Source organism: Schistocerca gregaria, chromosome X, assembly GCF_023897955.1.
Source record: "Schistocerca gregaria isolate iqSchGreg1 chromosome X, iqSchGreg1.2, whole genome shotgun sequence".
Lineage (NCBI taxonomy): Eukaryota > Metazoa > Arthropoda > Insecta > Orthoptera > Acrididae > Schistocerca > Schistocerca gregaria.
The window spans coordinates 631903040-631926871 of record NC_064931.1 but is presented as its reverse complement, the minus strand read 5'-3'; the positions used below and the strand labels follow the sequence as shown (position 1 = coordinate 631926871).

The 23832-nt window shown below is 38.3% G+C and overlaps 1 protein-coding gene across 2 annotated transcripts in view; it reads right to left on the bottom strand.

The window, feature by feature from the left end:
- Nucleotides 1-23832, bottom strand: part of LOC126298169 (trehalase-like) — a 232223-nt gene that overhangs the window by 95158 nt on the left and 113233 nt on the right. For both annotated transcript variants that reach the window (XM_049989478.1, XM_049989479.1), the window contains exon 3: nt 13486-13619. In XM_049989478.1, coding sequence (XP_049845435.1) covers nt 13486-13619 — 134 coding nt within the window. The remainder of the gene's footprint in view (nt 1-13485; nt 13620-23832) is intronic.

Sequence of the window (23832 nt, the reverse complement as noted above, 5' to 3'; positions counted from 1 at the left end):
ACAAGGGACTGTCGTTCCCTAGTCTGGCTGTTACTGGTTGCCGACTAATGATTTGGGATTACACAGAGTGTTGCAGGAAATCCATTACTTGTTCTCATATGAAAGGCGCAGACGTGATGTGCTTATGATGCCTGGAATGTGATAGAGTAATTCTCCCTTGTGGTGGTCAGACATTACTGACCAGAACCTTGATGAAGAATATGTCTGCCCTCACATTCCCCTACAGTAAAACATCACGCCATTGTTACACCCAAATGCCTCAAAAATTTGGATATTTCATGATTTGACCAGCCTGCCAAATGGAGACCCACAATGAGAGTTCTTTCAGGCACATGAGTACATGTCATCTCGATGTCCTTGCCAGTGATCGCTCAGCATCTAACACTGTTCACACCCCCTATATACCCAACCAGGTCTTGTAACAACACTAAACACTTATGCTTCCAGTGATCATTCTGCCTGTCACAGAGAATTACGACTCTAATCATTTACATATCCACTGAACATGTGCATGTATATGAAGTTACATTGACATCTGACCAATTCTTCTGGGTGCTTCTTTTTTTTCAGCCAGTGTAATTCCCTTTCAGTGGCTATCTTAGAATTTGTTTGCACTGCATTTACTCATTATATTTCAGTGAAAGTAATGTAGATAAAAGAAAAGATAAGTTTTCTTAAACATTGAAACTCAGAGGAGAATTGATAAATTTTGCAACGAACCACAAACACTTTTTCTACATTTTATAATCAATGTTCTTAGTCACAAACCAAACTTATCACTATGTCAACATAAGTCCTGTTTTTGAATTATTCTGGCTGAGAACTACAGCTTTGATAAATTTAAAAAAATATATCATTTCTATCAGGCTGTTTGGCTAAAATAAGTACTTTAATTTTCACTACATGTCAGTTTCCAGCTTTGGCTCATTTTTGAATTTCACAAATGGATACTGACACTTGCTCCTAGTATGTACATTTCAGAAATCACATACCATGCACATTGCCACAGTGCATGGTAGTCATTGGACACACTCTAAGAATAAATAGCCAAAAATCATATATACACTTATGTTCATGTTTATATTATAGCATTTCATAACTTATCATTATGACATATTACACTAAAATAAAATATAATCTTTGACTTGTTTTCACATTCCTGAGACTTCTCTCAGTGAAGTGTAAGGTATAAACTTAATGTAACTAAAAATGTAGAGTAATACAAAATCACATCATATTCATAATAATCATGGCCAGAAAGGCACTCCATTTGTTACACATCACCTTAGGCATTTCTGATTTTACACTTGATAATGGAAGTAAGACTTAGGAAAACTGAAGACATATTTGTAGGATTTTTCTTACTAGAAATAGAGTCAGACAATGTAAAATGGTGTAAGATGGTCAAAATTCTCAGGAAAATAGATATAAGCAGCAGGGAAAGACAGATGATGTACAGTGTATACAAGAACCAAGAAAGGAAAGGTAAGAACAGAAAACCAAGAATGAAATGATTAGAAAGTGTATAAGACAAATATATAGTCTTTCTTCCCTACTGTCAAAACTATACATTGAAGAATCAACAATGGAAATAAAAGAAAAGAGTGAAGTTACAATTCACAGTGTAAGGATATCTATGATAAGATTCACTGGTATTGCTATCTTCAGTAAAAGTGAGGAAGAATTTAAGGACCTGTTGAATAGAATGAATAGTCAAATGAGCATATGCTGTGGATTGAGAGTAAACTGAAGTAAGGTGAAATTAATGAAGAGTAACAGATACAATATTAGTAACAAACTCATTTCAAAATTAGGGACAAAACAGTAAATGAAGTGAAGGAATTCTGTTACCTTGGAAGCAAAATAGCACATGATGGACAAGGGAAGGAGGACATAAAAAACTGGCTAGCACAGGAAAAATGGCATTTCTTGCAAACAGAATTCTCCTAGTACTTAACAATTGCCTTAACTTCTGGAGACATTGCCAGAGAATGTAGTTTTGGAGCACAGCATTGCATGGAATTGAATCATGGACTGTGGAGCAATAGAATGAAAGTGTTTAAGATGTGATGCTAAAGAAGGATGTTGAAAATTAGGTGAAATGCTAAGATACAAAATGAGGTTTTCTGCAGAGTTGGCAAGGAAAGGAAAATATGGAAAATATTGACAAGAAGAAGGAACAGGATGATAGGACATGTGTTAAGACATTAAGGGAATAATTTCCATGGTACCTGAGAGACTTGCAGAAGGGAAAACCTGTAGGGGAAGATAGAGATTGGACTATATCCAACAAATAACCGAGGAGATTGGGTGCATTTCTGGCGCTAATAGCAAAAGACAAGTGTATTGTAAATCATAATATAATATATGTTAGAACTTTGATGTTACAGTATCTCAAAACAGGAAGTGGTGATAATGTAAATAAAGTGTGCATATTTGATCTCTTTTCACATCCTAGAGTATCATCTCAATTACATCTATGTAATAAGTTTAACATTATATGAACTATAGAGCAATACATGTTTATATCACATGCAGGTAAATGAATGGCAGAAAAACCCTACCTACTTGTGTATTTTCTTAAGCAGTCAACATACATACAGTTCATCCACAAAACAGACAGAGAAAAGAAATATAGTGTCAGTCACAAAAAACATTGTGCATTTAACTCAAGAAGAAGATACTACATACACACTAAGAGAATATGTACATGAAGTTTGACAGTTTTGTATAAAAATTAATGCATGCAAGTCATGCCAAGACACTTTTGTTATTACAACATGAAAGTACCACACTGAAGCTAGTTAGTCAGTTACATGTCATAAATAACATAAATCGCAAGTGATTTGTAGATTGTAATATAATTTATATTAGTAATTTGTATAATAATATTTTGTAACTATAGAGGATTATAATATATTGTATTTCAATGAAAAGTACAGCTTTTGCTTTTTTCATGTCACAGACATTTATCTCACATAAATCTAGGCAATAAGTTTAATGTAGCATAAACTGTAGGGTAATAATGGTCTTATCATATTCAGACCAGTTATGGTCAGAAGGTGCTACCTAGAGCAAATAAAATTCTTCTGGCTGTGGAACCATATTGTCAGTGTGTGAAACTTCTGACATTTTGGCCACTATTGCAAGTGGTTTTTCTCTGGGTGTCTCTTTTGTTTCTTTAGGAAAAGAAACACAACAAAGAAGGTGACTTGCAATAGTGGCCAAAATGTCAGAGGTTTTCCACAATGACAGTGTCATCACATACCCAGTAGAATTTTATTGACTGAGACAGTGGTTGCAGAAGCCTATATTTGCAGGTGCTACCTACTTATTTGTTTTTGTAACACATATATTTCACTTATGAAATAGACAGGCAAAAGAAACATAGTGCCAGTCACACAAACACTGCACATTTAATTCAAGAATGAGAATGTGTAATAAGTTAAATGCCATTATTGAAGTAAAGCACAAGCACATATGACTTATAGGTTGTATTATAATTTATATTAACACTTTAACACTATAATTTTTCATAGCTATGAATTTTATAATACACTGGTACAGAACTTTAATAAAATGTACATCTCTGACCTCTTTTCATGTCAAAAAGACTCCTCTCAGCTAAATCAATGGAATGATTTAGTTCCTTGCTAAATGTGGGATAATATCTAATTATATCATATTCAGAATAATTAAGGTCTGAAACACACTTTCTACTAGTTTCACATTATCTTAGGAATAACAACAGATGTATTTGAGCCACAGGATGGAAGGGCAAAAACAACAGGGTGTGGGTCCTGCAAGCATTGTGCATAAAATTCTAAGAGAAGATTGATCCATACTATGATGATGACTAAATGGAACTCGAGATTATGCACTGAAAATTTCATGTGGAAACCGTTTAAGAACATTAAATTATTAATCACTTAAAACCCTATAAAATTCAATTTATCATATTAATAATGTTAAGGGCATGTGGAGCATAGTAAAACACTTAAGGACTGAGTTATGAGGGCAGCAAAATACAGTGTTAGCTGACATCATTATTCTAAAATAGAATCTGTGAATGATTTGATGATGTTTTTCTAGCTATGTACTTCAGTACCTTAGCAGCTTTAATGTAGATAACAGCAATGTAAGACTGTTTGTTAGGCAACCTCAGCCAAACTTCAGCATTTTTCCAAAGAAAATTCCACACTGGCTGTATGAATGATTTTTATTAAATCTGCGACCGGTTTTGCACCACTTAGCAGTGCATCCTCAGGCAATATATGCTATTTATAACATAGTAATGTTCAACGTTACTATGTTATAAATAGCGTATATTGCCTGAGGATACACCGATAAGTGGTGCAAAACTGGTTGCAGCTTTAATAAAAATCATTCATACAGCCAGTGCAGAATTTTCTTTGGAAAAATGCAAGAATTGTTGATATTTATTGTAACACATTCCTTACAGATAATCAGACCAAAGATACCTATCAATTTATAATAATCTTGAAGACACAAGTCATTTACACCAAACTCTTTGGTTAAAATAAATATTTCTTTGGTACTACCACCTGGTTTTAGGTCTTAGATCATTTTCAGGCAGTCAGATGGATGTGTACACATCCTTATAATAAGTTCACAGAGTGCCCCAGGAGTAATTGTCAATATTCAGCGATACGACTGGAATGATCATTGGAAGCAAATAATCTAGTTAACATGGGCTCTAAAATGTGCACCTTAAGAGCAATCAGCAGTTCTTCACTTTCAACACTGAAACAAATGTCTTCTACTGCAAGCTCCATGCTTCCCATATTTTGAGAGGTGGTAATATGGACAAAAACTAGAAAAAATTGTAAAATAAACATTGGCTCTCAAATTCGCATGATAAGAGCTGTGAACACTTGTTCAGTAGAAGACATGTTTCAAAACAGTGAAGATGAACAAGTTCTCATAATTTTTGATATATGCACTTCATGGCCCATACTTAGTGGACATTTTTTCCTTGTTTTCATCTATGCTACCATATCTGAAAATATGGAAAGCAAAGGGCTTGCAGAAGAAGAGATTTGTTTCACAGTATTGAAGACATAAGTGTTCATGGATCTTTGGGTACACATTTTAGAGCCCATGTTTAATAGAATTTATTGCTTGCAATAGTTGTTCATTTTTTTCTTGGACACTCTGTAATCAAAAGTCACATGTCAGGCACATCTGTACATGAAATTACAGTACACACAGCATCAATGAAGTAAGGTCTATGTTTTAGTCAAAGATATGAGGATGACATTAACTTGAAAGCAGTGGATAGTCACACAGGAAGAATGGTACAGATTCAATGGTACAAACAAATATGACAACAGATAATACTGACTGCTATACACAGAGAAGGGTAACATAAAGACTTATAAGAGTAGTCCATGAAGATAGTTGAGTTAGGTACATTTCATGCTCTTATAGTGGCATCCACAGTTTACATATTTTTCCATATACAAAACAGTAAAGCATCTGAAGAAAGAGAAAGATTTGGCATACCACAAAGTAATCAAAGAAAAACAATGATTGACACCTACCAGTACTACCTTTTGAACATATTAACCATCTGAAGTTTCTGTTTGAGGATGTCATTCATCAAAATGTGAACTCAAAAGTTGGAATTAAATATGTAGAATTATTGGATGAGCTGTGAAGAAAGTTCTAAGGAAGATAAGCCTTTTTTTTAAAAAAAAACGTGAAATATATTTCAGTAAATTAAACAATTGCAAACTGATATTCAGGAACCATTAATGTTACACAGAAAGAAACTCTGTGATAAAGATCTGCCAAATCGCTGAAAATGACAATTTTCCATTGCTACCCTGTAATGGCCTTTCCATTAGTTATCAACTTATGTATTGTTAAAGGATAAGTACAACTGTAACATGTGTGACTTAATGAACAGTTTAGTTTGTTAAAATATTTAAAAGAAGGATAAATTTATATTTATTAACTCAGTGATATTATTTGTGTTATGTTGTGTTAGAAGTCCTTTCTTGTGAACTCTTTGAGGTTTGCAGAGTCTGAGTTTGTAGAATCTTTTGTGCATCTACTGACAGTACCCTCATGCCTTATTATTTGTTATCAGCCCTTACATGATTTGTAGTATTAAAAATTCAGTTTTATTATTTACATTATTATTATTATTTGTCAGTCTGCAACACATTATTTCAATGGGTTACAAACCAAGGAAATGTTTTACAAGAAATTAGTATTGGACATGTAATAAGAATCTATAGATGATGTGTCAATTTACTGATGAAAATCTGGACTTAGTGTTTACGTGGTACTGTAGTAATGGTATAGTTTGCAGAAGAATCCATCTGATGACATTGTGTCAGATATTGTACACCATTTGTAGATTCAAGATGAGCATGCACTTGATCAGATGATCACTGCAAAACATTGATGACAGTATCAGTAACAAATAATTGCTTAGTCAGTGCATGGGTATTTGTGGTGAGTGAACACTTAAAAGTTTTACACTTGAACTTGTCATTCAGAAAATTAGTGTGAACATAAACGATAAAACTGAAAGCACTGCATACACAGCATAAATCTTTTTTTGGTAAAACCATCCCGATTTGCAAAGTTGCTATTGTCATATGGCAGGTCAATGTATTCATGACCGCAGGAGATGGAGAGATGCTACTGTGAAGCATACTTCAAATAATGGACAAGCTCTCATCAGGGAGGCAGTATTCATTGCAAGTGATCCTGGTGCAGCTAGGGAAGCATGGCACATGAAATCAAGAGTGCCTGATCCATGTGAGATCAACATTCATGCACAACATTGTATGAAGAATTTTCAAAATGATTATTGGTGATGGGAAATGCAGTCTTACTCTTTGATCTAGAGATGTTCTCATTACATGCAGCTTTCAATAAAGGTGTGACTCATCAGTGTGATAACAAAATGTGCAAATTTTTAAAAGATGAAAGTCTTATTACAGTGATAGAGAGAAATGAGAAACATTTCAAAACGAAATTTATTGTGATGCCAGTTGGTGAGTAGTAGACAAGTGTTGCTGCTTGCGAACCTCTCTTATTGTGGAGCAAAAGAACGGCACATCAGAACACCACACAGGTTAAACGTGTTTGCCAATCGGTGAGATACATTTTCAGAATTGGGACATGCAGTGCAAAGACCGTATTACTGATAAAAATTCACAACCTGCATTTCTATCTGGTGGTGCCAAACGAAAGAAAGTTGACAAGTTTGTGCACAGAGATTTTTGTTGGACAACACGAGAAGGTTCCTTGTGTGTTGCAATATATTTCATGATGTTAAAAGATTACTACAGTCAGTGTAAGATGATGTACTACATGAAGAATAAATCAGACCCACTTGAATGTAAGAAGTTTCTTCAAAGTGCCTGAAAAGCATATTGTACAAAGGCATAAAGACGTTAAGAACTGATAGTGGATCAGAGTTTTTTACTGAAAAGGTTGGTAGTTTGACTCATCTTTATGGCATTTTGCATCAGAAAACTGTGCCATACCATACAGAATAAATTTAAGCTACTGAAAGGAAAACAAAACTGTTGTTTGCCAGTATTTCTCTACATCTCTACATGCAACTGGACTGACAGTTCAAATTTGGGTGGGAGCCATGAGTTAAGCTGCATTACAGTACAAATAAAATGGGACAAGTGGAGAAAAGTGAGTGCCACCTTGTGGTCTATGATTAAGAAAAATCAAGCTTAAAAATCCTCACAAGACTTGGAGAAGTACTTGTGTCAATAAATCAGAAGAAAAGAGACAAAAAAGGGAATGTTAAACCCAAGAAGGTTATTTTGTTGGTTATGGCCAAAGTGCGAAAGGTTGTTGTGTTTCCAGAGTGGTGACAAGTGAAAATACATGGTGAAGTTATTTTCACTGCAAAACCATTAAAGAATTTAGTTCAACCAGCAATTAAGTTGCTGCCTACAGAAGACATCCCCCAAGACATTCAGTGATATGAAAGTCTGCAAAAATCACTGAAGAAGTAGACAATGGCATGCATTTCTAGGATGGAATGAACAATGCCAGTAGCTGATTCCATAGTTGATGAAACATTGTCAAAGGCTTACAGATGTTTGAAACTTAGTGTGATATTCATTGTAAGAGGCTTTTATTAATAGTTTCCACAGTAAAAGTTTGTCTTGAAGTCTGTCAGAAAATCCAAAGAGATTCTGATCTTATGTAAAGTATGCCAGTGTCAAGACACAATCAATAACTCTGCTGTGTGAAACCAATGGTAATGTTAATGTTGAGAGTGGCACTAAAGGAGGGTTACTGACGATGTTTTTCCAAACTCTATCACCAAAGCAGAAACAATAAATATTCCAGAATTTGAATCAAGAACATTTGTCAGCATTAGTAATTTGGAAGTAGATATCCTTGGTGTAGCATAGAAATTTAATAAAGACAAATCTTCTGTTCCAAATTTTGTGCTAATTAGTATTGTTTCAAAGCAGGCTGATTAAATAGCTCCATTTTCAGCAGTAATATGCAACTATTGGTTTCATGAAAGATCTATACCTAAATACTGGAAAACTGGACAAATCATACCAATAGACAAAAAGGAAATAGAAGTAATCTACTCAATTGTAGACCAGTATTACTTATACCAGTTTGTAATAAGATTTTGGGATATTTACTACATTCCAACATTACGAAACACCTCAAAGGCTGTTATCTATTTACACTAACCAGCACAGATTCAAAAAATATTATTTTGAAACACACCTGACTCTTAATTCACACAAGTAATGAGTGATATTGAGTTGATTCCATATTTCTAGATTTCCAGTAGGCTTTGGATACTGTTCCTCACAAGTAGCTCCCAAATAATTTGTATGCTTGTGAAGTATCATCTCAGCCATATGCCTGGCTTCATGGTTTCTGTCAGAATTATCACAGTTTATGTAATTGATGGAAGTCATCTAGTGTAACTGATGTTAAACCTGGGGGTTCCCCAAGGAATTTTATAGGCTGTTTGCAGTTCTTAATCTATGTAAATGACATAGGAGACAATTTTACCAGCTCTGTTAGTTTCTTACTTATCATGCTGTCATTTATTAACTAGTAAAGTCATCAAAAGATCAAAATGAATCACAAAATGATTTAGACAAAATAGCTGCATGGAAAAAATATTAACAATTGAGCCTAAACAATAAAAGTGTGAGGTTGTGTAATAAATCACACAAACATAATAGCTGTTGATTCAGTTAAATCCCTAAGGGTTAAAATTACAAACAACCTAAATTGGAATTATTACATAGAAAATTCTGTAGGTAAGGGAAGCTTAAGGTTGCATGTCATTGGCAGAACACTTAAAAGATGCAACAAATATACTAAAGAGACTGTCTGCACTACATTTGTCTATTCTCTTCTGGAATATTGCTGTGAGGTGTGGGATCTGTACCACATAGGATTAACAAAGGATATTGAAGAAGTTCCAAGAAGAGCAGCTCATTTTGTACTATCACAAACTAGTGGAGAGATTATATGGATATGATAGGTGAGTTGGGGTGGCAATAATTAAAATATAGGCATTTTTCATTGTTAAAATTAAGTAAAACCATCTCAGTCATGGTGGATGTCTATTTTGGCAGGTGATCACTTTCACTCTATAATTTAGACCATCATCTGGCTGTAAGCATTGCAGTACAACAGTAATACATATACAGAGGGATTTCTATAAAAAGAGATGGGAACTTGGCTAAAATGTCCAGAATAAAAGCTACAATAATAATGAAATAAAATGTTATACCCATGATAGCTGCTGGTGTTGGAGGGTGGAGCAAGATCCATTAAAACCTAGACATCAACTGCTGAATAAGGCTGTATTACTCAAGAATGTATACTATAAGCCGTGCCCATTGCATATGGCATTACATTATTGACAACCAACTATGTACTTATTATGTGAGGTATAATTAAAATTTCCAAGAAAAATAGATACAAAATGTATGTGCAAATTTTGTGCATAATTATTCACAACAAATCCTTTCATAATATTTTTAAAATATAGAAATTCAATAGCAAACATGTTCTGATTGGTTTTGTGTGTAGATTATGAAGGGATTCATTGTAAACCTTTATGTATGTGATTTTTGTATGTATTCTTGTATCTATTTATCTTGTAAATTTTAATTATATCACTTAATGTACCATAACTCACATAACAAATATATGATTGTTTGTCAGTGATGTAATGCTATGCAATAGATGAGGCTTGCAGTCTATATTTTCAAGCAGTGCTGCATTATTCAGCAGTTGATGTCTGTGTTCTTTTGGGTCTTGCTACATCCAAAGTCACCAGCAGCCATCGTGGGTATGACATTTTCCTTCATTATTATTGTAGCTTTTATTCTAGATGTTTTTAACAATGTTAGCATCTCTTATCACATAAATCTCTCTGAATATGTGTTACTATTGTACTGCAGTGCTTACAGCCTGTAGATTGTCTAAATTATAGACCGAAACTGATTGCCAGTCAAAATAAACATCTGCTGTGATCAAAACTATTTTACTGAATTTTAATATTTTACACTGATCACTGTTTGCACTCCAATTGAAAGAATGCTTTATAAAGTTTTTCATTGTGATGAAATCGTTTCATAAAATTAAAATCACCGTATTTCTTCTGTGAATGCCAAAAAATGTTTTTGACTCCCATCTACACATAGAAGAATGACCATCGTGATAAAATAAGAGAACTCAGAGCTTGCACAGAAAGGTTTAGGTGTTCATTTTTTCCACGTGTTTTGGAGAGTAACAGTTGGGAAATAGTATGAAAGTGGTTCTATGAAACCTCTCCCAAACACTTTAACTGTGAACTGCAGCATAATCATGTCAATGCAGGTGAAGGTTTTCACACTAACAGGTAATGTCAGCTAACAGAAGAAAATCAGTAAGATTGCCAGCAAAACAACAGATTTATGTATCTGTTTAAAATCATGTTGAGCCAGAGTCTTATGAAGAAACAGTTATATGCAATGAAGCATTAAAATGAAAATGCAATGAATGATTAAATTAATTCCCTGAATAAAAGAAATGATATTAGTGGGGTCTCCATCATCCCAAAAAGTCCTTGATAATCACTGGGTTTACAAGATCAAGCTCTCTAATGATGATCTTTCAAGGTAAGACTTGTGGCAAGGGGTTCAAATCGAGTTGCAGGGAAAGATACCTTTTAGTCCTGTGACTATATTTGACACAATGTAGCTTGTATTGCCACCTGCACTATCAATAATTGTGTCTTGAGCAGTGTGATGTTTGAATTGGTTTTCCCACAGAAAGTTAGATGTGACTGTTTATTTGAATCAACTATTAGATTTACAGTTAGAATTACAAATGTGTTTAAAACTAAGCTTCTAAGTGCTGAAATATAATTTTATGTAAGTTGGATTCCATTTCTGTTCCCCAGTTTCATGTACAGATTCATTTGTGGTCACCAGTGAAAACAAAATTAATTTATTAATTTTGACAGTACATATTGAAGGCAAATGATGCAAAAAATGCTTTTACAACAGACATTTTTCTGAGTGACTACAAAGAGAATATGATATCACATTCAGGCAACTGAATATGTATTTGTATCCAGGCAGAATGTGTGGTGTCATCGCCAGACACCACACTTCCTAGGTGGTAGCCTTTAAATCGGCCGCGGTCTGTTAGTATATGTCGGAACCATGTGTCGCCACTATCAGTGATTGTAGACCGAGCGCCGCCACATGGCAGGTCTAGTCTAGAGAGACTTCCTAGCACTCGCCCCAGTGGAACAGCCAACTTTGCTAGCAATGGTTCACTGACTACATACGCTCTCATTTGCATAGACAACAGTTTAGCATAGCCTTCAGCTACGTCATTTTCTATGACCTAGCAAGGCGCCATATTCATTAATTAGAATGAATTCTGAACAGACAGTAATGTGAATCATGTACCATCAAGAGCGACGTTCATCATTAATGGATTAAAGTTAAGTATCAAACTAATTACATCCGCTTTCTGAATTATAATTCCTTGTCATGTTCCAGACCTCACGTCAGTATAGTTCTTCCCTCCTCACGCTAGCCTGCTTGAGCTAAAATGTGTGATTTTTGGCCTCCTCTCATAACACAGTATTGGCTCTTCTACCAACACAACAGAATGATTGTATTTTTCAACACAAAGAAAGCTACACCAAGGATATTCTACGCCAGGATGGTTGGCATTAATCCTGTAGTGGCAGCAGTACCAATGGATCGTCGTCGTCATGTGTATGCTGGCATGCACGAAAATGGTCAAAAGAACTTGCGTAATGTCCCATACAGACAAGTTGTGCATAGTTTGATGTATGGTATTTGCTAGCAGGAACACAACCAGGCATTACCTCCCTAATCAACAATAACAGCCAACACCTAAAGATGCTGAAAAAGATTCATTGGAGTGGTGTGAAAAGAAAAATGATGTATATTAAAGACAGTGCAGATAATGGACTTTATTTTCCACTGAAACAAGAAAATCAACTCATGGCATACATTGCTGCAGATAATGGAAGTGATGTAGCAACCAGGAAATCCACAGCTGCTTGGTGTAAAAGTGAAATGAATCAGTTGTTACTTGAAATTCAACTAAGCACAACTTTGAATATACTCTGATTAAAGAGTTCTCTCAGTGATTTGACTTTATTTAGTAACCTAAATCAAGTTACCATGAAACTTATTATAGACCAAGAGATTCACCATAAAAGTAAGCACATTAATGTCTATTACCATTTTGTGTGTAACAATTACTGTTTAAGTAAAACAAGTTTGTACTCTAACATCTAAAGGTAAACAAGCTGCCATACCATACTAATAAAGCCAGTACCAAAGGTGATACTTCAAACCCAGAAAAACATGCTGAATGTCCAAATCATTCAGGAAATTATGGAATTCTTGATGAATGACATCCTACTGTTGCCTAAAAGATGGAGAACAGTTCTAAATACACAGTAACAAATTTGATCCTCTTTCAGTGGGAGTGTTAGAAATATTTATTTTGTATTAACTTGGTGAAATCATTCGTGTTGCTCGTCCCTTTTATAAATTCTTTGTATGTTACACTTCCTTGATTTGTAAAGAGTCTTTGGTGTGTGAGCTGACAGTATCTCTATACGAGGTTTTTGTATTACCTGCACTTGTGTGGCTTGTTTGATTCTATTATTTGATCAATATACAAATTCAAATCAATAAAATTCAAGTCAGTGATTTTGTTAGAGTGAAACACAATTGGCATACAAAATAAAGATATGTTGTACTTATTGGTACATGTTCTAATGCATTTTTAAATTGTGAAATACAAATAATTTAGGTTGTTAATATATGTTGTTCAGTTCACTTGTTTTTTTAATCTCAGAGAAGCACCTTATGGAATGTAATGTTATACACCAAACAAAACAGAAAATTCACTAGAACTGGTTTGATTGTGTAGTCAGTTAACACCTACCTTTATTTGTACCATTTAGCATAAACCACCTTGTAGAAAAGTCCCATCCAGATTCTGCAGCAGCTTTGAGTTCAGAATAAAACTCATTTTTCTCTTTTACTGTCTTATAGATCCTTGCGTTATGGGCATCCTCACTGTAAATAAGGATTAAACAATAACTTTACATGACAAGGTGATGAGTAAGCAGTGTTCATTAATGAGCAATATTATCAAACAGAATAAACATTTTTGTTGTGTGTAATAATTATCTGAGGAGAAAGCTTAGTGGCAGCAACAAAAGATACTAAAGTGTTAAACTTGCTAATCATAAATCTTCAGAGCACTGACAAACACCATGGAAAAGGAAGGGAAAGATTTGGGATTAATGTACTATTGATGACAAGTTCATTATAGATGGAGTACATGTTCAGGTTAGGAAAGGAAATCAGCCATGTTCTTTTCAAAGGAAGCAGTCCAGAATTTACCCTAAACGCTTTAGGGAAATCCTGAAAGACATGAATCTGAATGGCTGAAGGAGGATTTGTATCCGCCTTCTCAGAAAAGACCATAGAGGTTTTAATAAATGATCTATAAGTTCAGAAGCACTCCACTCACCACAACCTCCCATCCCATAAAATACCAAGTAGTAGATCTAATGATAAAAATATTGCAAGACATTGTTGCTACCTGACTTGTTGCTTCCTTTACATAATTCTAAGAGCCTATAAAAAGCCTTATCATTGTGATGACTACCAGGTGGTGGTCACAACCAATCAGAGTATTTACTGAGCAAAGTGGCACAGTAGTTAGCACACTGGACTCCCATTCAGGAGGATGACAGTTCAAACCTGCATCCAGCAACCCTGATTTAGGTTTTCTGTGATTAACATACATTCCCAGCAGTGGACCTTTCCTGGACTTCCTCAACCTTATCTATCAGTGGGTATGTAGCACAACACTGCCGTCAGTTGTTCAAGATGGTGGTTGTGCTTCACACATCCAAGGCATATGAGCAATGAAGTGTGATCATTTTCTGTGGAGCAAGGGACTTACACCCATCAAAATCAACAGGGAAATGCATCCCACATATGGGAAAAAGTGTCTCACTTTGAGAAGTGTGAGGTAGTGGTGTTGTGAGTTCACAACAGGCCATGAAGACATGCATATCTATGAGTGTTCGGGGATGCCATGTACATTGGCTGATGATAACACTTCCTGGTGGTAGGTGCAACCATCAGTGCCAACTATTATTGTTCTACACTACCACATTTTGCAGGTTACCATCAGGAAGAAGCACAAAGGGATTCTCCATGTGGACAATGTGGTTATGTTCCATGACAATGCAAGGCCACATATGGCAATCCGCACCACTGACAAGCTCCAGTCACTTTACTGGGAAAGTACAGACAACCCATTATACAGTCCAGATCTTGGCCCCTAGTGATTTCCACATTTTTGATATGCTGAGGAAGTTTCTGGCATGACAGCAATTGACATGCTACTATGAGGCCAAGACAACAGTCCAACAGTGCTTCCACAGTCAGCTGGATGAATTCTGCCACAGAGGCATCTCAAATTTAGTGCTGTAATAGGACAAATGTCTTAACTGTTGTCGAGTATATGAAAAAATTGTGTTGCTGTTGTGGTCTTCAGTCCTGAGACTGGTTTGATGCAGCTCTCCATGCTACTCTATCTTGTGCAAGCTTCTTCATCTCCCAGTACCTATTGCTACCTACATCCTTCTGAATCTGCTTAGTGTAGTCATCTCTTGGTCTCCCTCTACGATTTTTACCCTCCACGCTGCCCTCCAATACTAAATTGGTGATCCCTTGATGCTTCAGAACATGTCCTACCAACCGATCCCTTCTTTTGGTCAAGTTGTGCCACAAACTTCTCTTCTCCCCAATCCTGTTCAATACTTCCTCATAGTTATGTGATCTACCCATCTAATCTTCAGCATTCTTCTGTAGCACCACATTTCGAAAGCTTCTATTCTCTTCCTGTCCAAACTATTTATCGTCCATGTTTCACTTCCATACATGGCTACACTCCATACAAATACTTTCAGAAATGACTTCCTGTCACTTAAATCTATACTCGATGTTAACAAATTTCTCTTCTTCAGAAACGCTTTCCTTGCCATTGCTGGTCTACATTTTATATCCTCTCTACTTCGACCATCATCAGTTATTTTGCTTCCTAAATAGCAAAACTCCTTTACTACTTGAAGTGTCTCATTTCTCTCAGCAAAACTCCTTTATTGTCTCATTTCCTAATCTAATTCCCTCAGCATCACCTGACTTAATTCGACTACATTCCATTGTCCTCGTTTTGCTTTTGTTGGTGTTCATCTTATATCCTCCTTTCAAGACACTATCCATTCCGTTCAACTGCACTTCCAAGTCCTTTGCTGTCTCTGACATAATTACGATGTCATCGGCGAACCTCAACATTTTTATTTCTTCTCCATGGATATTAATACCTACTCCGAATTTTTCTTTTGTTTCCTTCACTGCTTGCTCAATATACAGATTGAATAACATCCAGGAGAGACTACAACCCTGTCTCACTCCCTTCCCAACCACTGCTTCCATTTCATGTCCCTCGACTCTTATAACTGCCATCTGGTTTCTGTAAAAATTGTAAATAGCCTTTCGCTCCCTGTATTTTACCCCTTCTACCTTCAGAATTTGAAAGAGAGTATTCCAATCAACATTGTCAAAAGCTTTCTCTAAGTCTACAAATGCTAGAAACGTAGGTTTGCCCTTCCTTAATCTAGCTTCTAAGGTAAGTTGTAGGGACAGTATTGCCTCACGTGTTCCAACATTTCTACGGAATCCAAACTGTGACTTATTAAACTGATAGTTCGGTAATTTTCACATCTGTCAACACCTGCTTTCTTTGGGATTGGAATTATTACATTCTTTTTGAAGTCTGAGGGTATTTCGCCTGTCTCATACATCTTTCTCATCAGATGGTAGAGTTTTGTCATGACTGGCTCTCCCAAGGCCGTCAGTAATTACAATGGAATGTTGTCCACTCTGGGGCCTTGCTTTGACTCAGGTCTTTCAGTGCTCTGTCAAACTCTTCACACAGTATCGTATGTCCCATTTCATCTTCATCTACATCCTCTTCCATTTCCATAATATTGTCCTCAAGTACATCGCCCTTGTATAGACTCTCTAATTACTCCTTCCACCTTTCTGCTTTCCCTTCTTTGCTTAGAACTGGGTTTCCATTTGAGCCCTTGATGTTCATACAAGTGGTTCTCTTATCTCCAAAGGTCTCTTTAATTTTCCTGTAGGCAGTATCTACCTTGCCCCTAGAGAGATAAGCCTCTACATCCTTACATTTGTCCTCTAGCCATCCCTGCTTAGCCATTTTGCACTTCCTGTCGATGTCATTTTTGAGACGTTTGTATTCCTTTTTGCCTGCTTCATTTACTGCATTTTTATATTTTCTCCTTTCATCAATTAAATTCAATATTTCTTCTGTTACCAAAGGATTTCTACTAGCCCTCGTCTTTTTACCTACTGGATCCTCTGCTGCCTTCACTACTTCTACTGTATTTCTTTCCCCCATTTCTGTCAATTGTTCCCTTATGCTCTCCCTGAAACTCTGTACAATCTCTGGTTCTTTCAGTTTATCCAGGTCCCATCTCCTTAAATTAACAACTTTTTGCAGTTTCTTTTGTTTCAATCTACAGGTCATAACCAATAGATTGTGATCAGAGTGCACATCTGCCCGTGGAAATGTTTTACAATTTAAAACCTGGTTCCTAAATCTCTGTCTTACCATTATATAATCTATCTGATACCTTTTAGTATCTCCAGGCTTCTTCCATGTATACAGCCTTCTTTTATGATTCTTGAACCAAGTGTTAGCTATGATTAAGTTGTGCTCTGTGCAAAATTCTACCAGGCGGCTTCCTCTTTCATTTCTTTGCCCCAGTCCATATTCTCCTACTATGTTTCCTTCTCTCCCTTTTCCTACTACCGAATTCCAGTCACCCATGACTATTAAATTTTCATCACCCTTCACTATCTGAATAATTTCTTTTATTTGATCATACATTTCTTCAATTTCTTCGTCATCTGCAGAGGTAGTTGGCATAGAAACTTGTACTACTGTAGTAGGTGTGGGCTTTGTATCTATCTTGGCCACAATAATGCGTTCACTATGCTGTTTGTAGTAGCTTACCCGCATTCCTATTTTCCTATTCATTATTAAACTTACTCCTGCATTACCCCTATTTGATTTTGTGTTTATAGCCCTGTAGTCACCTGACCAAAAGCCTTGTTCCTTCTGCCACCGAACTTCACTAATTCCCACTATATCTAACTTTAACCTATCCATTTCCCTTTTTAAATTTTCTAACCTACCTGCCCGATTAAGGGATCTGACATTCCATGCTCCGATTCGTAGAACGCCAGTTTTCTTTCCCTGATAATGACATCCTCTTGAGTAGTCCCCACCCGGAGATCCAAATGGGGGACTATTTTACCTCCGGAATATTTTACCCAAGAGGACGCCATCATCATTTAATCATACAGTAAAGCTGCATGGTCTCGGGAAAAATTACGGCCGTAGTTTCCCCTTGCTTTCAGCCGGTCGCAGTACCAGCACAGCAAGGCCGTTTTGGTTATTGTTACAAGGCCAGATCAGTCAATCATCCAGACTGTTGCCCCTGCAACTACTGAAAAGGCTGCTGCCCCTCTTCATGGATCACACGTTTGTCTGGCCTCTCAACAGATACCCCTCCGTTGTGGTTGCACCTACGGTACGGCTATCTGTATCGCTGAGGCACGCAAGCCTCCCCACCAATGGCAAGGTCCATGGTTCATGGGGGGAAAAATAGTGTAAGGTATGTAGAATAGTACATATACTGTATGTACCTTATTTTAGCTAATAAAAAATAGGGGCAAAGGCTTCACCCTTCTAGCATGAAAACAGTGACTCTCTACTGATAACACAATACTCCCGCCTCCTTTTATGTTGTCAGTGTCTGCCTCTTGTGTCAGTCAGTGGTCAATACCGCATTGAATAAGGGTGTCCAGATACTTTTGATCAGTACCCAGAACAACCACCTCTGGCCGTAATAACGGTCTTGATACGCCTGGGCATTGAGTCAAACAGAGCTTGGATGACGTGTACAGGTACGTTGCCCATGCAGCTTCAACACAATAACACAGTTCATCAAGAGTAGTGACTGGCGTATTGTGACAAGCCAGTTGCTCGGCCACTATTGACCAGTTTTCAGTTGGTGAGAGATCTGGAGAATATGCTGGCCAGAGCAGCAGACGAACATTTTCTGTATCAAGAAAGGCCTGTACAGGAGCTGCAACATGCGGTCGTGCATTATCCTGCTGAAATGTAGGGTTTCGCAGGTATCGAATGAAGGATAGAGCCAAGGGTCGTAACGCATCTGAAATGTAATGTCCACTGTTCAAGGTGCCGTCAATGCGAACAAGAGGTGACCGAGACGTGTAACCAATGGCACCTCATACCATCACGCCGGGTGATACGCCAGTATGACGATGACAAATACATGTTTCCAACGTGCGTTCACGGCGATGTCACCAAACATGGATGCGACCATCATGACTCTGTAAACAGAACCTGGATTCATCCGAAAAAATGACTTTGTGCCATTAGTGCACCCAGGTTCATCTTTGAGTACACCATCGCAAGCAGCTGTGGTCTCCGAGCTGATAGTCCATGCGGCTGCAAACGTCGTCGAACTGTTAGTGCAGATGGTTGTTGTTGTGGTTGGCAGGAGAGCCAACACAGGGTCACTAAAGGAGGCCGAAATGCACGCGTTTTAGCTCACGCAGGCTTGCGTGAGGTCTGGAACATGACAAGGGAATTAGAATTGAGAAAAATGGACGTAGCTGGTGGAATACTTAGCTTTAATCCATTAATGACGAACGTCGCTCTTGACAATACATGGTTCACAATATCAAAAGTACTGATAATGGCGCATTGCTAGGTCGTAGCAAATAACGTAGCTGAAGGCTATGCTAACTATCGTCTCGGCAAATGAGATCGTAGAAGTCAGTGAACCATCGCTAGCAAAGTCGGCTGTACAAGTGGGGCGAGTGCTAGGAAGTCTCTCTAGACCTGCTATGTGGCGGCGCTCGGTCTGCAATCACTGATAGTGGCGACACGTGGGTCCGACGTATACTACCGGACCGCGGCCGACTTAAAGGCTACCAGCTAGCAAGTGTGGTGTGCTCCCCCCAAATTCTATAAGTCCCTCCAGATCCTTGAGCATCATGCAGTTCGCCTCCCGTCCCCCACACGGATCCTCTATGATCTCATCCCTTTCCCCCATCTGCTCCTTTTCCTCGAACGTATCTGCGTCCTCTACACCTCCCGCAGCCTTGAACCCCCTCACCCCCTGGTTGCTCCTCTCCTCTCCTATCCCCACCCCCTACCACGTCTTCACTGTTATATCCCCCCTACCCTCCATCTCTACACCGTACATCTCCTTTCCCAAGGTGGCTTTCATCAACTCCCCCTCCCGGATGATGCCCTCTCTCCCTCCATTTATCCCTCCTATCAACTCTGATCCTCACTCCCCTTCCTTTCCTCTGTCCTTTTCCTGGGCTCCCTCTTCCCCCCCCCCCTTCCTTCTTTTTTTCCCCACCTCCCAACTTCCCTCTCGCTGCCCCCTTCTCTCCCCCGAGTCCTTTTGCATTTCCCTCCTGTGCCTCTTCTTATTCCTTCTAGCGTCTGCCCTGCCCCTCTCCCCCTTATGAGTCATCTCCCTCCTTGGTTCCTCCCCTTTTGTTTTCTCCTCTCCTCCCTCCTTGTTTTTTTCCCCCTCCTACAGGTCCCGCCCCCCATCTGTCTTTGGCTCGGGAGTGTCATATTTGTGCCACCATTTCCGTGCAGTGTTCTACAGTGTGTTTTCCAGTGAGTGTTCTGTGGTGTGTCTTTAGGGACGTGTAGCGATCAGCCATCATACTGTCTCTTGCGAACAGAAACCAGACTGTCGCCATGTTTTCTAATTGTGTGTCTACTATGTTACTTGTCCGATTCCAGTGTATTTTATCGACTTTGCCATCCCCTTTTGCTTTCTGTTTCAATTTTCCGCATTTTACGCCGTATTACACTTTAAGTCATCATTTTATCGCCTGTTTTTCCTTGTTTCTTTCTTCTTCCTTTTGCTTATCAAACAGTCTGTAGGCTGTAGAGCAGCGTACTAAGCTGCTGCCAGCCCGCCCCCCTTCGGGGGGAATTGAAAATAAATAAAGAAAAAAAGTGTGGTGTCTGGCGATGACACCACAGTTGTTGTCTTGCAAACGTCCCCATGTGTTGACTCAGGGATCGAGACGTGGCTGCACGATCCGTTACAGCCGTGCGGATAAGATGCCTGTCATCTCGACTGCTAGTGATACGAGGCCGTTGTGATCCAGCACGGCGTTCCGTATTACCCTCCTGAACCCACCGATTCCATATCCTGCTAACAGGCATTGGATCTCGACCAACACGAGCAGCAATGTCGCGATACGATAAACCGCAATCGCGATAGGCTACAATCCGACCTCTATCCAAAGTCGGAAACGTGATACGCATTTCTCCTCCTTACACGACGCATCATAACAACGTTTCACCAGGCAACGCCGGTCAACTACTGTTTGTGTATGAGAAAACAGTTGGAAACTTTCCTCATGTCAGCACGTTGTAGGTGTCGCCACCGGAGCCAACCTTGTGTGAATGTTCTGAAAAGCTAATCATTTGCATATCACAGCATCTTCTTCCTGTAGGTTAAATTTCGCGTCTGTAGGACGTCATCTTCGTGATGTAGCAATTTTAATGGCCTATAGTGTACATTCTGACTACTTGTTGTCGCTGCGTGCCATCTTGGATAATATTAGTAAGTTACGGTCGTTCTATTGCGCAGTAGATACGTGTCCGTCTAGCTGATTACTTTCAAGTTTGAATCTGTACTCTAGAGACAGGGAGACGCACACCATTAGAGCAGGAGGCAAGGACAGGGAAGCTGGTGACGCTGTGGTGAAAGTATTTTCCGAATATTATTTCGAACAGCTCTTGAGTCAGCACACCCGTAACGAAAACGTGTTGTATCTGCAGGCAACAAGTGCCGCGTTCTATCCCAAACGGGTGAATCGGGTCAGATTGACTTCCGTGTCATCCACTGACAGTGGCGTCATCGAATGCGATGTGGGAGGAGTATGTAATCAACGCTCCAAGCGTGGAGCTAAAACACTAGTACAGACAAAACATTCCCACTTGCCTGGTATGCTTTCACGTGAGCTTTCAATCACTGAAAACTACTCTGTGAAAGATCTTTTATCTCTACATTCAAGTGGTTGTACCTTGGAACCCATTTCCGACAATTTGTCCATATGACCTGCTTAGCTCCTTATCCTCTCAGGGATTGTTTCCTGCAGTTTCCCCCACTTGGTAAAATCATCCTGTATAAGTGATCTGGCGGATATCCTTTGTAGCAATATGAGACTGTTCACAGCTATGTACAGGGAACTGATATCGTTTCCACTCAAGCAGAATCGTTTCACTTAGCAGGCTGCCTCTTTCTGCAGTTAGAGGCTCGATATGCTCTATCCCTGGCTTGCCTGCAGGGGCGTATGTGGATGCAATAATAACTTCTTCTTATATGTTTTGTTACAAAGCTGCAATTACTGGTGGTAGGCACATAAACTAAGAAAATAATAACTCATGTTGTGAACCACACCCCAACGTTACCCCATGTATCGTGAAGACATTTGAAAGTATAATCAGGCTGTCTTGTACGCAGAGAAAATCGAAAATAAGTTATAAAGCTATCTGGAACGATCATGTTCCGAAGGTCTCTTCCCACTGACAATATTGTTCCAGTCCGTTAAACATAACGGCAAGTAGGATATTTCGCATAGCAGCTTTTCACCCTCTCGAAAATTACCTAACGATGAGTAATTTGTATGTTATTAAATTGTAAGCATTGTAACCGTCATTTGTCTCTCTATTTTTTGCTTCCGTGCAGTACTCCTTGTTTAAGGTACTTTGAAAGATGCCATTTAACCTCTCTTGACCCATGAATTTGAAGGGAATTCTGAATGAGGCTCTAAATTGACACCTCATTTGTCGGGCATCGCGAGTGGCTTCGGCTGGTGTATATTCAATACTGGTCTTTCCTGACAGGCAGTGTATCAAAGATTCTCCCAGTGCCGTCCTGTAGTCACATGGGTGGGCGTTCTCAGAAGGCAACAGCAGTGGGAATATTTTGTTGATGCTAAGTTTCACAGCAGCTGCAAATTATACAAATGACAAAACCAGTATTATACAGTATCAGCATCGTATCGTAATATATTATCATCCAACTACTAGTTTCAGTATTAGGCCATTCTCAAGTGCTACGACATAACAACTTTGCTATGTATACATCAGACAAAAAGTAGATATTGCACCTTATGTTTTGTCGATGTGATAGCTGGCAAACAACTTAAAGTCACACGCTCAAACAAAACTACCTAACAGTGCAGCTGCGATGAAGACATGGCTTCAACGTTTGCGCAGTATTAGCAACAATATTTTTGCAAATTCTGCCACGCCTTCATCACCAAGGATTTTGCGCCTCGTGAACACTGAGGAATAGCTCAGCTAAGCGAGGCAGAGACGTTATTGAAGGACCCATTCCAACATTTGTTTCCCCTGACTATAAGGGGAAAATCCTTAATATATGGTAAATAGAAAGTATCGTCAGCCATGCACTTTGCAGTGATTCGCTGTACATGGAAGTGATGTAGAGAAAATACCAAGAACCTAAATCAAAGCAGCTGGTACATGCTCTGTAACCCGCTCGCCCGGAATTCGAATCCATCGACTGCGCCGTTTAGTTAAGTATCGCAAATAAGAGACAGTCAGAAGAAGATTTACCTAAAGGTTCATTTAGCTGAACTGCCTGATCTACTGACGGGCAAATCTGCACTTCATCCGCATTTCAGAGAACCATTATCGTGGTCGTGTATTATAAATGTAAGAGACAAAAACTAATGCTGCTTCGCTATCAATGTCAAATATCACTTAGAATGTCAGATCATTAAGCCGTAGAACGACAGTGGACTAAGGGCTGCCTTACTCGTATTCCACACCCAGACTGTGGGGCAAACGAAAGCTTACGAAGGAAACAGGACTGCTTTTCGTTCTTATGACGTTTTATTCACACAGAGTACCATGGCACCTTCTCTGCTCCATAGCAAAATCACGTTTCAGAAAGAAAAAAAATACAAGATTCACAAAGTAGAAGACTTAATGCAATTCGTCTAGAATTACTTTTACAACGGTCAGGATGTGGTTATAAGCCTGTTTTCTTACTATTGTGTTAAAAATACAAATTGGAAT